The following is a 14761-nucleotide window of genomic DNA, read 5'->3' on the forward strand; positions in this document are numbered from 1 at the left end:
GACTTAGTTACTCTGTATAAGTCAGTAAATACATCTGGCAACTAATTTGCTATATTTTACAAATTAATTATCTTTTGAATTCTTTTTCACATTGATTTGTGCAATGTTCAAAATTAGATAATGATAATACATTCCAAGATATTTCCTTTTCCAGTTTCTTATTTTCTCCCTCTCCCCTAACTTTAGAAAAATTATTTCATCAAAATGATAATCAGCAAACCTTGTCGTGAATAAATCTTCTGTTGATGGTTCTAGATATTTAATTATTGATGGAGATTCATATCCAATATATATTCCTAACCTCCTTTGAAGACCCATTTTTGTGCATTGTGGTGGAGCAATTAGAATATATACCGCACATCCAAAAAATCTTAGATGAAAAATATTTGGTTCTTAACCATGAACCAATTATATAAGGGGAATTTGTGATAACTCGTTGACCTTATGCATACAAGTGCTGCTGCATGCAAAATAGCATGTCTCTAAGCAGAAATTGGGAGTTTAGATTTCATAAGTAATGATCTTGCAATCAGTTTGAGGTGTTTAATAAGCGATTCAGATAAACCATTTATGTATGAACATGAGCAACAGGTTGGTCAACAGTTATTCCAACTGACATACAATATTCATTAAAAGTTTGGGATGTAAATTCACTAGTATTGTAAAGACCAATTATCTTGATTGCATAATTAGAAAAATGTGCTCACAAACGAATGATATGTGCAAGTAATCTTGCAAATGCCAAATTACAAGTTGATAATAAGCACACATGTGACCATCTTGTCGATGCATCGATTAAAACCATAAAATATCTAAATGGTCCACATGGTGAATGTATGGGTCCACATATATCACCCTGAATACATTCCAAAAGTGTAGGAGATTCAGTCCCGACTTTAATTGGCGATAGTCTTACAATTAATTTGCTTTGAGAGCAAACAACACATGAGAATTCACTCGATTGAAAAATCTTCTGATTTTTCAATGGATGACCAAATGAATTTTTAATAATTTTTTGCATCATTATTGATCCGAGATGGCTTAACCAGTCATGGCAAACATTAAAATTATTAGTAAACTACTGGTTTACTATAGCATAAGTTTCAACCATTTTAATTTTTGTGTAATATATTCCAGAGGACACAGCAGGTAATTTTTTCAATACACACTTTTTACCCAACATAAAAAATGTAATATAAAGGTATTCAGTGCCTCTTTCATTCGTTGTCTCAATATAATATCCACTTAGACGAATATCTTTAAAACTCAATAATTTTCTTTGAGACTTGATAGAAAATAATGCTTCCTATATTATGAACTTTATTCCTCTGGGTAGTAAAATATTGGCTCTTTTGGAACCTTCAATTAATCTTATACTACCTAATATTGTATTGACATTGGCTTCTTTCATTGTCAAATGGGAAAAATATTTCTTATCTTTAATTATAATGTGCATTGTAGCAATGTCTACTAAAGGTATATTTGCATCATTGATCTTGGATCCAACCAGATAAATATCCATATTTTAAAATAAGATATATAGTAAGAAACTTGCAAGTTAACATAAGAGAACATTAAACATAAAATTTATTATTAAAACACATAATAAGAACATATCATTTAAATATAATGAGAACATATAAAACATTTTTATAATAAAGTTATACTAAACATACCAACAAACTATTAAAAAATTTCATTTTTGGATATTTTTATCACCAATCAGATGATCAATTCCTCCTTGAGGGTGGACAAGAAAGTTAGCAACATCCAAGTGTGTTATATCAATCTGGTCATGGTTAAAATTATCTTAAACAAAATTTATTTTGATATATATTTTTTCTTTTTAGCTTTCAATGATAATTGATAAAATTCAACAAAATGTTTCGGCGTATGTAACTAATAACCTTTCATACCACATCGATAATAAATATTTTCTATATTTTTTTTATTTTGTCTACTTTTGTCTTTTTCTTATATCTCTTCAGTATTCATCCACTTCTAGTAGTTAAATGTAATTAGTATACCATCACGATTGCAATTATTATCCTCTCTATGTCCATAACCATAATTATTAAATAATATCGCATTCACTTGAAGGAATAGACAAGGTTCATGTCTTTTTATTAATAGCTCATTATTTTTCTCAACCACAAAAAGACATAAAATCCAAAATAAAATGTATTTTCAAATTACCCAAAGTAAAATATTTTCCACTTGTTATAAAATAGATAGCAGACAAAGTCAAATTTCATAAGTTCAATTCAAAAATGTCAAAATTCAACAAATAAATTATATATTTAGCAAATTATATTCCAAAACTAGAACAAAGATATCAAATATAATTATATATATATATATATATTTTTTCATGTTCAGCCTGATTTAATATATTAAGGGACAAAATATTATAAATACTATATGATAGCAAAATTCACATTAAAGTTGATTTTCAAGGAATGAAAACAGCAAAAAGATATTAAGTTTCTTACCAGATTCAATAAAACAAAAAATCAAATATCAACCATTGAAATACTTTTGAAGCCAGAAGATGATAAAAACTAAATAATACCAAAACTTGATAAATTAGAGAATCGTGCTGATAACATGTTATGAAATATAAATTAAAAGAACAACTATAAGATAATAGTATTAATAAAGTAAGAAAGAATTTATTTAATTATGCATTTACAAATGAAGTAAGGGGGCCTATTTATACCTCTTAAATCCTAATTTTAATCCAATTTAATCTATATCCAAATCAAGATATACATAATCAAATCTAAGAGTTTAAATCAAATTACACTTATTGTGTTTAGCTGTTTGACTTGATATGAACTTCTTGTGTCATAACATAATAGACATTTACACATATATTCATAATAATAATATATTAATAAAATTACATAAAATGTATATGAATTATTTATTTGGGTCACAAACGAGTAAATTGTTTACAAAAAATAGATACAATAACATGATTTAACTAAATGGGGTTATACGAGTCAACACCGTAAAACAATTAAGTAAATAAGTTAAGCAAGTTAAACGAATTTGATATATTTAAAATATGAAATTATCGTGTTTTAAATGTATCGACACGATCAATACATAAAATATGATTATTCTAAATCCAAACTTGCTTAATTTCGTGTTGTGCTCGTATTCCTCAATCAATTCAAATGGTAATAATGGGATATGTTGAGATCTCGGCAGTACTTAGGTGAGAATATTCAACGGGTTTTCTCTCCTCAATTGCCTGGTAAAATTCAAGGAGCTCTTGATAGATTTTCAGATTTTATAAATGAAGTTGTAAAACTTGCCGTCTGTTTTAAGTTCGCAGTGAAAAGATTGAGCACTTCAAAGTAGATAAATGGATGGTGATGTGAATTGAAACATCAGAACAACTTCTTTACAAGTTTTCAGACCAAGTCAGGATTCGCACCAAGAGTGTGCCCCTTGATATGTGTGATTCCCTTTTACAAATGAAGAAATGGAATAATAACGAAAACATAATGAGCCAACAAAACTGATTTGATCAATTAACTTCCCCTTATCTGATGCTGGTACCAAGGTAGGCCTGCCAATTAAATGTTTTCTTATCTTTCCTTACTTCTCCAATCTATATAAGCCTTGTCTTTCTCTCCAAACTTTGCCAACCAACACAAACTTCTTTCCTGTTTTTGATCTTGTGTTAAGTTATCACAGCTGAAGAATGGCAACCACTGCTGCTGAGGAGGAGATGGCACAAGAGACTGTTAACTCTAAGAATGGAATGAAGGGTCCTGAAGTCAAAAGCAGTAGGAAAGCTCATGAGAATGAAGCAGGCGGTGAGGTGCAAAGGAAGAGGCCAAGAAAGAGGAGGTGGCAGTTGAAGTGGAACCCAAGACTGGGGTTTCGTTTCCAGTTAAACTGGATGATGGGCAGCAGTTGAATTGTGTTGGTCTGAGGAAGAAGTCCATGCTTGGCGTGGGCATAAAGATTTATGGCTTTGGTAAGTGTAAAGGGGGTTCTTGTGATAGGGAGAGGAAGTGTTGCAAACAAGTAAAAGGATGTGCCAGAGGAGGCAGAGAGGAAGATTGAAGCAGTTCCTGAAGTACTAAGTGCTGTGACAGGTGGAAGACAATAAGAAAAGAATTAAAGAGACTTAGAGAGTACAAGATAATTAGAGAGAGAATTTAGAGAGAGAAGCTCTCAAGTTGAGAATGTGTTAGCTTGGAGAGGGAAAGAAGAGAGTCCTTTCAAATGAATTGTGAGGCTCTATATATAGTGTTAAAAGTGACGGTTACATAAGAATAGGCTTTAATGCGCCTAATGAATGACATTATTATGAAGAATATTAATGTAAGTAACCGTTACTGTAATTGAATGTAGTAAGACTTGTTCTCAAGTAAAGGTAATAGAAAAGAGGTGTACAAGAATAGGTACGAGAGAAGAAGCTGTATGAGAATAGGTACAAGAGAATAAGCTGTACATGAATAAGTATACGAGAACAAGATAAGAAGGTGAAACACTTGTACTTCAGGAAAGGGTTAAGAGGAAGACCTCTTAACTACCTCCATATCTCAGCCACCAAGCCAAACTCTCTGAAACATCCCAAGATGAAAGTAACCCATGAACCCTGTCACTTATTCTGAGTTACTTTCACTGTCATCCAAGTGAAACGGTTATTCTATTCAAAGTGGTTGTTCTACTTGTATTAGTTATTCTATATGGAGTAATACTTTACTTTTTCTAATTGTTCTGCTTTAAGTAATACTTGAAGTAGCGCTTCACTTGTTCTGCGTGAAGTAGCGCTTCACTTGTTCTGCGTGAAGTAACGCTTCACTTATTCTAGTTATTCTGCGTGAAGTAACACTTCACTTGTTCTGGTTGTTCTCTATATAATATTATGTTGTAACATAATTCTTTAGAGTAACAGTATTAACCAAAATCTAGTATCTACAGTAAGCTTCCGCAAATTCGAGATACTCATTTTACCTGAGTTTTTTACTTCAGGTCTCATATAAACACATTCACTTCATATACTAGTATAAATGCAGCATAATAATGTACTAGAAAGTGGCATTCTTATACTTGCTGGCAGTGCATCTGTTGCATGATCCTTGGGACAATCAAGAGGTACTCAACAATGTAATTAATGATCTAACTGAATGAATTAAATAGTCATTTAACTCCTAGAATTCAGGTGGAAATGTGCCCAAACTTCTCCATTCAGCATATTTATCAGAGTCGCCATGGTGAATCAAGAATTTGTCATGACCCGGTTCTGTCTCTTACATGTCACTACAATAGAGCTGGAATGCAGCATAGTAAGCCATGCCAGTTCTTCAATTTACAGGGATGTATGCAGTTAATGAGAAACTGAAAGATCTTTTGAAGTCAAAGATCGGCAAAGCCCCAGAAAAACCAACCAAGGAGCTGTATCAGGTGGCAATTGACATTGATGTAGAGATGATGGTAAGGTTGGTGATTGTATTTTCATGCCTCACCATGAGCATGGTAAGAAAGAACTTTGATGAAGGTCTTGGAGCATCCATAAAGAAACTGACTGGTGGGAAGAAGAATGACGAGCTAGCAAACAAGTAGTAAACATGATATTCCTCACAGATATTTGTATTTAGTTATGAGAAGAACTGACTTCAAGCTTGATTACTTATGTTTTTATTGATGATAGGTTCATGGGTCAAGCGTCAGATGACATAAAGCTAACACCTGGTTCTCTTATTGAAATTTCTCGGCTTCCAGGATATGTTCTCCAGACAAAGGGTGAGTGCTATAGAGATGAATTAGTATATTCTGATATCTTAAACGTACAGTTAGATACAGAAAGGTAACATAAGTTGTTTCCAATGGGTGCAGTGATGGGTGAGGTGGTGAGCAAGGTTGAGAGCGAACTTCTCTGCAGGTCCTATATCAACATGTATCTGGGAGATGATGCCCTTGACAAGGGTGCCCAAGAGAAATTTGGGATGTCCCTACTTTCTCTCTTCCAGATTCTAGGTTTAGGGAATAAGGTTCAAGTCTTTCATTGTGGCTGAGCAGTTGCCTAATAAGAATGATGATAATGCAAATGCAGCTGCTTAGGGCTTAATCTTATATATGCAAATGCAGCTGCTTAAGGCTTAATCTTATAAAAAAAGAGAAAAGAAAATCAAGTTTTATGCCATTTAAGCTCCAATTCCACAGAATCTTTCTGCAGAACTTCATCATGCAATTAAAGACATAATTCAATGTTTCAATTCTACTTAATTGCTATTGCATCATCGAATTATGGAACTCATATCTTTCAACAATAGCCCCTAGAGATATCTGTTCTACCTTTTACAAACAGGCAACATAAAAAGATATATATTCCTCTCTGACAACGTGACCACCGCTATATTGTCAACTATTTTGTTCAGCTCGATTAGTAATTCTTTAGGATTCTAAGCAACAAAAGGATAATTCACAAACAAGTGCACATATATTATACAGCAAATAAGACTAACTATTTGAATTATGAGAAAACCTCCATTTACTCCAAATCTGAGGTCAGTGAAAACCATAAAGAACCCTTCGAGGATCCAACTGTCCACTGCAATAACTCGAGGACACTGTGGAGATCTCTTGCCGGCCCTTCCATTCTTCAAATGGTTTCAAGATGATTGGAGTTTCAATAGCGGCAGAATCTACACACAACATGGATTGGTAATCCTCATCCCCTAAATCCGGGAGAGCTTTAGCCTTTTTGTCCCATGGATTCCATGCAACTACACACAAAGTGATTTCAGATTTATCAGAAAGAATCCATTAATAAGAAGGATCATGACAGCAAAGTAATTTAAGAAATTTGCAGGCATAGAAAAGAACCTGCATCTGGCATCCCATCCTTCCACAGTTCGAATGTTCTCTTCTTCTCATGGTCTATGATGGCAATCTTTGTTGGGGTGCTCAAATATACTCTTTCAAACTGAAGCAGACCAAATATATATTCTTCAGATATGGCTTTTAAGGCTTACACATGCAATTTTTACTTTTTATGTTTTATTTTAAAAAGAAAGTAAATGAGGGAGTGGAGATGCTCAAATACACATGATATAATCAAAGAAGAAATTTGATCAGCACCCCCTAAATTCATCTTTACTAGCACCTAAAACTGGTGATACCTCTCTATTGCAAGTTCACACACAAGAGTAAATGAAAAACTAAAAACAAAAAACAAAAAGAGAGAACAAATACCTCGCCATCAAAAGTAATTGCATCTGCTTGTTCTGTGAACCTTTCTCTGTTAATCAAATTGTCAAAGTAATCAAGCGTCTCCAAGCCCTCCACACGCACTTCACTGCAAATTTATGACGGGTTTTGAACCTCATGTGAAACTCTTTCTTTCATCAATTATAAATGAGTAATACCCAAAGTAAAATAAAGCAGAAAATGAGAAAACTATCCTGATATGTCAGTGAACAGTTCATGTTCAAATTTAAATTGATTAGGGCATTTCAACAGTAAAAAGCTTCCGGCCATTATTGCATGAAAAAGAAATAGCTTCTGAATTCATGGCCACACCTGATGTCTGATACAGATAAGTAGTTGCAGAGTGCGAACATGAAAGAGAAGGCCTTGTGGTCTGTATTCCTCACACGAGGGATCAAAGTCAGTTTGCCAGCACTGAGAGTTACACGAAGACGCAATTCGAAGCTGCAAAATTACAGGGCAGATATTCATAGGTGCATATATGAAGCTGTATTTTCAACGTTTAGTCTCAAAAGTAAAAGAATACAGTATTCACATGCATACCTACGTGGCCAGATCTTTAGATCCTCTTCTGTAGACTTCAATACTAGATCCACTGATGACTGGTTGTTAGCTGGAGGCAAAGGTGAAGGGTCACTGTCCAGTGACCACATTCTGTTCCTGGCAAATCCATGTTGCTCCAGTGAACCAAGATTTCCGAACTGTAATAGGCAGTGATCAGTTTAGAACACATGACCCCAACAAAGTCTCCAGCTTAAGGTCCTTCCAGACTCCATAGGAGATAGGACTAACCTGTGGAAAGCAGACTGGTATACCTCCCCTGATGGCCTTAGGTGGCTTCCAACTTGCCTAAAGAACACGGGAAGGAAGATATGTAAAGGAAAAGACTTCATTGGCATTGAAGATCAAAAAGTCATAGTATAAAGAAGAATTGCTTTACCTTGCTGCTCATAAAAAGCAGTTCTTCCCTTCGTTCATTCTTCCAAGAAACAACTTGCCCACCGTACAGTAGCACCTGAAACCATTTTATGTCAATTTGAGGCACCCTTTATGTAGAAAAGGACAGGGAGAAAGATCGTTGACATATGATAAAGTGTATGCATCTTTCAAAATGTTATCAACAAGCAAGCTAACTTATTCCATCATTCAAGATTAAGAATTATATCAGCAACCGAATATTGCCAGTCAGATGAAATTTGGCCTTTTTAATTAGATAAAAATTTGCAATAGGGAGGACCGGTCCTGATACTTCAGCCCAAAAACAAGACATCATCATTAAAATTCTCAAAGTTAAAATGATGATAATTGATAACTGTACGAAATGTACTGAACCATGCCTCCGAATATCCCAACCACTTTAACTGCCCTCATCTCCCCTATTTTTCATCACTATATTCACCATAAAAAGACCAATCTCCCCCTTTCCCTCTGCTACTTCAGGATTCAAAGGACTTCTTCTTTTTCACAACAAATTTATCCATCCTTCTTGTTGAAATAATTGTTCTGATGATTTTACACTAATAGACTATCATAGACAATCATTTCTCCGACTATCAATCCAGCCAGGATTATTCTTCTTTAATTTCAAACAATACAAACTGCACTCACATACAAGATACAGACCAACCCACTTAAAATAAAAAAAAAAAAGCTAAAAATACAGGAAAAAGAAGAAGAAGAAGGCATAAACTAACCTCAGCAGATGAACCAGTTGGCTCAGTGAGTATGATTCTGGGCAATCCATCAGCATCACGAACCATATTCAGTGGCATCGCTTTTGGCCTTAACCTGGCCCTTATGCTACTCACAAATGGATTCACTTTCCCCTTCCTCCACTCCAGCTACACCATACAAAAAAAGCCAACCCAAAATACTTTTTTCAACAAAAAAACGAAAAACCCAGTAAAACAAACATACAAACATGCAAGAAAAGCATGGAAATTTTCACATCAAGATTCATATTTGAATGAACATATCAAGCTAACATGACAAACCCACACTGAAAAACACAAAAAAAAAAAAGGAAGGGTGAGCAAGACAGTGAGCGTACGTTTACAATTTCAGAGGATATAGCAATATAATGAATAGAAAAAAGAGGGAAGATTTTGTTAGTATTATCGGTTTCGAGTATGAAGAACAACAACTTTCACCTACTCCAAGTTCGTGAAAAGTCTATGATATAGGCAAGCAAGATATTGCATATAGACGGCATTACATTACAATATTACGTCTATATGTGTAAGGGAGTGAGAGGCAGAAAGAGAGAAAAAGATGGGACCTTTTGAGAACTGAAGGATATCCAAAGAAAAACCACCAAAGAGCCGTTCTCATGCCTTTTTGTCATTGGATGCTCTGCTCTCTCTCTCTCTCTCTCTCTCTCTCTCTCTCTCTCTCTCTCTCCCTCCCTCTCTCTCTGTCTCTTTCAGTTTACCATTGATCTTCTGTGTTTTGTCCTAGATTTTCTTCCTACACTCTTACACTTTTCCCATGTCAAGCCACTCTCAGATGAGCTAATCACCTTAGTACATTTTCATAATTATCTATCTATAAACTCATCAAATCCTTTAGATTAGTAAAAGAAAACTATTTTTAATACTAACATTTAATCCAATTTAAGATCAAATTAACTATAAATAATTTTATAAAAAAATCAAAATTTTTGGGTAGCAGGAAGAGTATGGACTGAAGGGCAGCATTAGAAATGAAGCCTGCAACTTAATCTGACTCATTATCAAGAAATTTACTACATCCAGACATGGTTGATCTTTCTTGATTTTAACATAAGGTCTTAAAATACTTCTAATGTAATGAAATTCAATAAATATTAATCCAAATTGGAAGATACTATAGAAGGTTCTGATATTTTCTTTTGGTTGCAAACGTGTCTTTCAATCAGAAGTACTCAACAATGGAAGCTGAAGAACGGTTACCGCAGAGGATCATAGCCACTGAAGCTGACACATAACGCATGTCACAAAAATTAAATGAATATTATTTTATAAAAAGGAAAACTTTAAAATCAGCGGTTCTTATTAATTTATTGAACTATCAATTTTTGTCTTTTTTTTTTGAAATTTTTCAAAATATTCTGTGATGAGAAAATAATTGAGTCCATTTCACTCACACCCCAATTGAAAATGTCCAATTTCCTTTACTTATTTTTCATGGCCTCTCAAAAAATATAATTTTAAAAGTAAAAATAATATGAAATTTCACTTTTGCAAGGTTCATATTCTTTTACAAATTTTAATGGATTTATCTGAATAATTTTTTTAAAGCATTTATCAAGTTCTAAATATCTAATGGACAACGTAGTCAACTCTTCATTACGAGTCACATAAAAGATTCTTTGATGATATGATTTCACTACAACTTTTTTCTTTATTTAAGGAAGAAATTGTGGGTAGAATATAATTACACTTCTCTTTTATTTCTTTATTGGGAAATTTCAATTTCAACATTTATTTCAATTAAAGTTTTCAGGATTAATCAAAGCATATCATGAAAAAAAGTTGTTATGTATAAGTTTTTTTTTAAGTATAATATTTAAAAAAAGTTCATGAATTATTTTAAATAAACTTTCATTTTTTGTATTCTCTTTAATTAAATTTTTATATTTTTATTTCAAATCAAATAAATAAATTCTATGATTAACGGTAGAATAATTATTATTAGTTAAAATGATATTTTGTCATTTTATGTCATATAATACTAAAATGACATATTAATTTATAACATGATAAAATGATCAAGTGATTTTTTCACTTTTCATCCTAATTAGACAGCATGTCATTGTAAATATGACGTGAACATAAAAATAATAAATATTATTTTAATTAATAATAATTAATTTTAATTAAATTCAATAAAAAATAAAAAAAAATCGGTGATGAGACTGATCTTATCTGCATGAAAAATGCATGCAAGAGAGGGAGAATTATGAAACAATACGCAAAGAATTAAAAATTAAATCAAGTACATAGATAAATACTAGGTAGGCTGCCCTTAGCTTAGGCTAGGTATAAGTCGCTTTTGTTGTAAGCAAATTGCAAAGAGAAAAAACAACAAAAGGAAATTAAGGGAAGATGCTGAACTGTTCTTTCAACTTTCGGTTCTCCAATCCAACCTTACATCACGATTGGGAATTTGACTACGAACAATATCTCACACTGTACAACTTGCCCATCAAAATTTGGCTTATCCTTACAATGCCTTTCACAAGAAAATTGCATCCTCAAATTAACTTTATTAGAATATGACATGTGCGTTGCACACGAACCTCTTTATAATTTTTTGTTTTTTCTCTTTACTTTGATTTTTTTTTTCTAAAATAAGGAAAATAGAATTACCAAAAAAGTTGTAGATATCTCTTTATCGTTCTTTCTCTAAGATTGAGTTTTTGGTTATTGTTGTGTTTGATAAAAGTTTTACCTTCTATTCGGAAAGAAAGAGACTGAGTCCAGCTTTATTTGTTTTTGTTCTCATATTTTCTGTGTTAGAAAAGACTCGAAAGAAAGAACAAAGTCTAACCCTTTTATGGGTAATAGTTGTAAATTCATATTCTTCTTCTTTTTCTTCAGATTTGTTACCAACTCCTTTTTTCTTTGTTTCAGAGTCTACTATTGTACTCTGAATTGTTAAGCAACATTTTTTTTAAAAAAAATTTTACCCGACCAATTTAAGATTTTTTTTGAAAACTTGTTAGAGCTCTAAAACCCCTTCTTGAAGGCACCCTGTTAAAGCTTTGAAATCCCCTCCTTAAAGCCTTACACCTGACAAAATGAGGAAGCCAGCCCTTTTACGCTTCCTTTTAATAATGTTATAGATAATTATATTTTTGACCATTAACTATTATTTTACCATTTTATTTATTAATGTAATTCGGGATTTTGGATTCGAGAGTTATGACATGTCACTGTGAGTGCATCGCACAAAAAGAAAAAAAAATTATATATGTTGATATTTATTAGAAAATAAAAGATACCTCAGATTTAGAATTTTAATGATGAGATGTAAAATCTAAAAACAAAAAAAAACAAAATTTGCAGTCGTTGTTTAATATTGGAAAGTAATGGCAAAGTTTATTAATAATGGGTTGTCACAACAAAAGATGAACTAAATTTCCTCTTGTTATAAATTCCATGTAAATAGAAATAGATTAGAGGTGTTTATGGTTTAGTTTCGGTTTAATGATTCGTGTTTTCATGTTTCAATTGTCAATATAAAGTATTAATGGTTATATGAGTAAACACAAGCACAACTTAAATAATTATTTGTGTCAACATTTAATATACGTACATGAATACGTTTAATAACCGTATAACATAACACGACACGACTAACACGTTTATTAAATGTGTTAAGATTTTTTATAAGACACGACATGAATAATAAATACAATAAACATTAACATAATTTTTTCCTAACATTATTAACATGTTTAATACGATTAACTTAAAATATTTACAATTAAAATATAATTTTATTATTTAAATTTAATATCAATAATTACAAAAAAATTATAATACAGCTAACAAATATAATAATAACAAAATAATAATAAAGCTAAAATAGTAATTGATTATTAATTTTAACGAGTTGATAAACGTGTCACTTATATACATTTAAATACAATAATACGATTAATTAAACGTGTTAACGATATCGACACAATTAAAACTCGAAACACGATAAGACTAAATTCACACTTGTTTAACTCTGTATCTTCTCATGTCGTGTTCAAAATTATTGGTCTAGATTATGTCAATTATGAATTACTTCGATTGACACCTTGAAAACTCAAGCTCAAGTTTTGATCAGACCTAACAGAGATTGTGAAAGAACTAAAATGCATTTTTTTATTAATTTAAAAAATTATTATATATTTTTTAAAAAAATAAAAAAATAAAGAGCATTGCCCCAAGAAAAGGGAGCACCGATTAGTACTCTCTTAGAGAGCCCGAAGGAAGCTCCGATAATCCCCAGATGGGGGGCTTTTTTTTTAATTAATAAGATTATATAATAATAATTTTTAAAAATTAATTAAAAGTAAAATTATTTTTTTACTTTTACCACGTCATCAAACTGATGAGAATATTAACAGTTGACTAACGGTTGGATTTACGTATCCAACGAAAAATATTTTTTTAGAACTGAGTGTTTATTTTGAAAACTAATGAACTTCCGTGTAATTTCAATCAAAACTTAAGGAGTTGAGGATATTTTACTCTTATTAATATTATATTACTCTTGTATTGAGCCTAAAAATCATATCTAGGCTTGACTTAAGTCTTGACATGACTTAGACTCAAACCCAAGTCTTAGTTGGTTCACAATTTTAATGTTAATTTATTTTTCTACCTGTTTTAAAATTATTAAAGTTAGTGTGTTTCCAAAGAAAGAATTTATTATATTATTATCCTAAAATTGAAAAAAAAAAAAGAATTTATCAAACAAAATTGCTTCAAAAAATAATTATTATAAAAAACTTTAACTTCTTAAAGAAAGAATTTAGGAATGGACCCATTTTAAGGTAGGCTTGCAAGGTCTTGCTTCTTTCATCAAACCTGCCCCGTTTTTTTGTCCCAAACTAAAATTATTTGTAATTTTAAGGTATAATATTCGAAAATATCTCTAAATTATTTAAAAATTTTAAATAATTTTTTATTTTTTATTATATTTAATTAAATTTATATATTTTTATTTTAAATTAAATAAATCATTATAACTAATAGTTGATTAGTTGTAATTAGTCAAATACTACTTGTTATTTTATGCTCATATGGTATTGACGTGAAGATGAAGAATACTATATAACTATGTCATTATGTCATATTATCATCTGTTATAACATGTCAACATGCTATATTAGCACCATATGATATTAAATGATAAGCGACATTGTGACTAAGTTAATCATTAATCATGAGCGCTTATTTAGTTCAAAATAAAAATATAAAAAACTTATTTAACTTAAAATTAAGTATAAAAATATTGAATGAAATAAAAGAAAAATAGCTTATTCAAATTTTTTCAAATAGTTTATGAATTTTTATAGATATTATGCCTAATTTTATATTACAAATTAGAGCACTTTTAAACTTTATTCCTAGAATAGCCACTTTGGCCAACGAGAAATTAACTGAAAAAGCTGTTCCAATTTAAATTTCCTCTAACCCGATTTGATTAGAAAAAACCAACAAAATCAGTCCAATTTGAGCTCAAAAAGAATCTAAAGTCTGAAATGATCTAAACCCAAAGCAACTTGAATGATCTAACTTCGAATAATTCAAAAAATTAAAGTTGAAATTATTCAAATTCGAAAAATCAGTTCAAATTCAATTTTTTTTTATTTTAAAAACATTTACAATTTTAACTTAAAAATAATCTGAATCCGAATAACTTGAAATAATATGTTCAAACTTTCTATTTATTTTCAAATTCTAAATATTTCTTATGGAAAAACCTTAATTACTTTTGTTAATAAAAAGAGATTTTTTCTCATAAAATAAGAAAGTAAAAGAAA

The 14761-nt window shown here is 31.2% G+C and overlaps 1 protein-coding gene and 1 pseudogene across 2 annotated transcripts; one reads left to right on the plus strand and one right to left on the minus strand.

Annotated features, from left to right (window-relative positions):
- The first annotated feature begins 5308 nt into the window (after nucleotides 1-5308).
- On the plus strand, nucleotides 5309-6248 carry LOC148763048 (chalcone isomerase-like protein 1; annotated as a pseudogene). Its single transcript, XR_016025861.1, has 3 exons — nucleotides 5309-5585; nucleotides 5678-6088; nucleotides 6124-6248. The product of XR_016025861.1 is annotated as a chalcone isomerase-like protein 1 (transcript).
- LOC18600845 (aldose 1-epimerase family protein) lies at nucleotides 6230-9511 on the minus strand. Its single transcript, XM_007031536.3, has 9 exons — nucleotides 9287-9511; nucleotides 8931-9077; nucleotides 8177-8251; nucleotides 8029-8085; nucleotides 7780-7937; nucleotides 7549-7680; nucleotides 7222-7324; nucleotides 6853-6952; nucleotides 6230-6752 (listed from the first exon to the last, which is right to left on the minus strand). The coding sequence occupies exons 2-9, from the start codon at nucleotides 9006-9008 to the stop codon at nucleotides 6535-6537; spliced, it is 921 nt and encodes a 306-aa protein (XP_007031598.2). The 5' UTR covers nucleotides 9009-9077; nucleotides 9287-9511; the 3' UTR covers nucleotides 6230-6534.
- Nucleotides 9512-14761: the final 5250 nt, after the last annotated feature.

This window comes from Theobroma cacao, chromosome 4, assembly GCF_053813885.1.
Source record: "Theobroma cacao isolate CCN51 chromosome 4, ASM5381388v1, whole genome shotgun sequence".
In the NCBI taxonomy this organism is placed as follows: Eukaryota; Viridiplantae; Streptophyta; class Magnoliopsida; order Malvales; family Malvaceae; genus Theobroma; species Theobroma cacao.

Excerpts from the sequence above, each read along its gene's own strand:
- LOC18600845 (XM_007031536.3), bottom strand. The coding sequence starts at position 9,008 with ATGCCACTGAATATGGTTCGTGATGCTGATGGATTGCCCAGAATCATA. Across the intron at positions 7,938-8,028 it reads TACCAGTCTGCTTTCCACAG|TTCGGAAATCTTGGTTCACT; the intron begins GTTAGTCCTATC and ends TGCCTATTACAG. Across the intron at positions 7,681-7,779 it reads CTAAAGATCTGGCCACGTAG|CTTCGAATTGCGTCTTCGTG; the intron begins GTATGCATGTGA and ends GTAATTTTGCAG.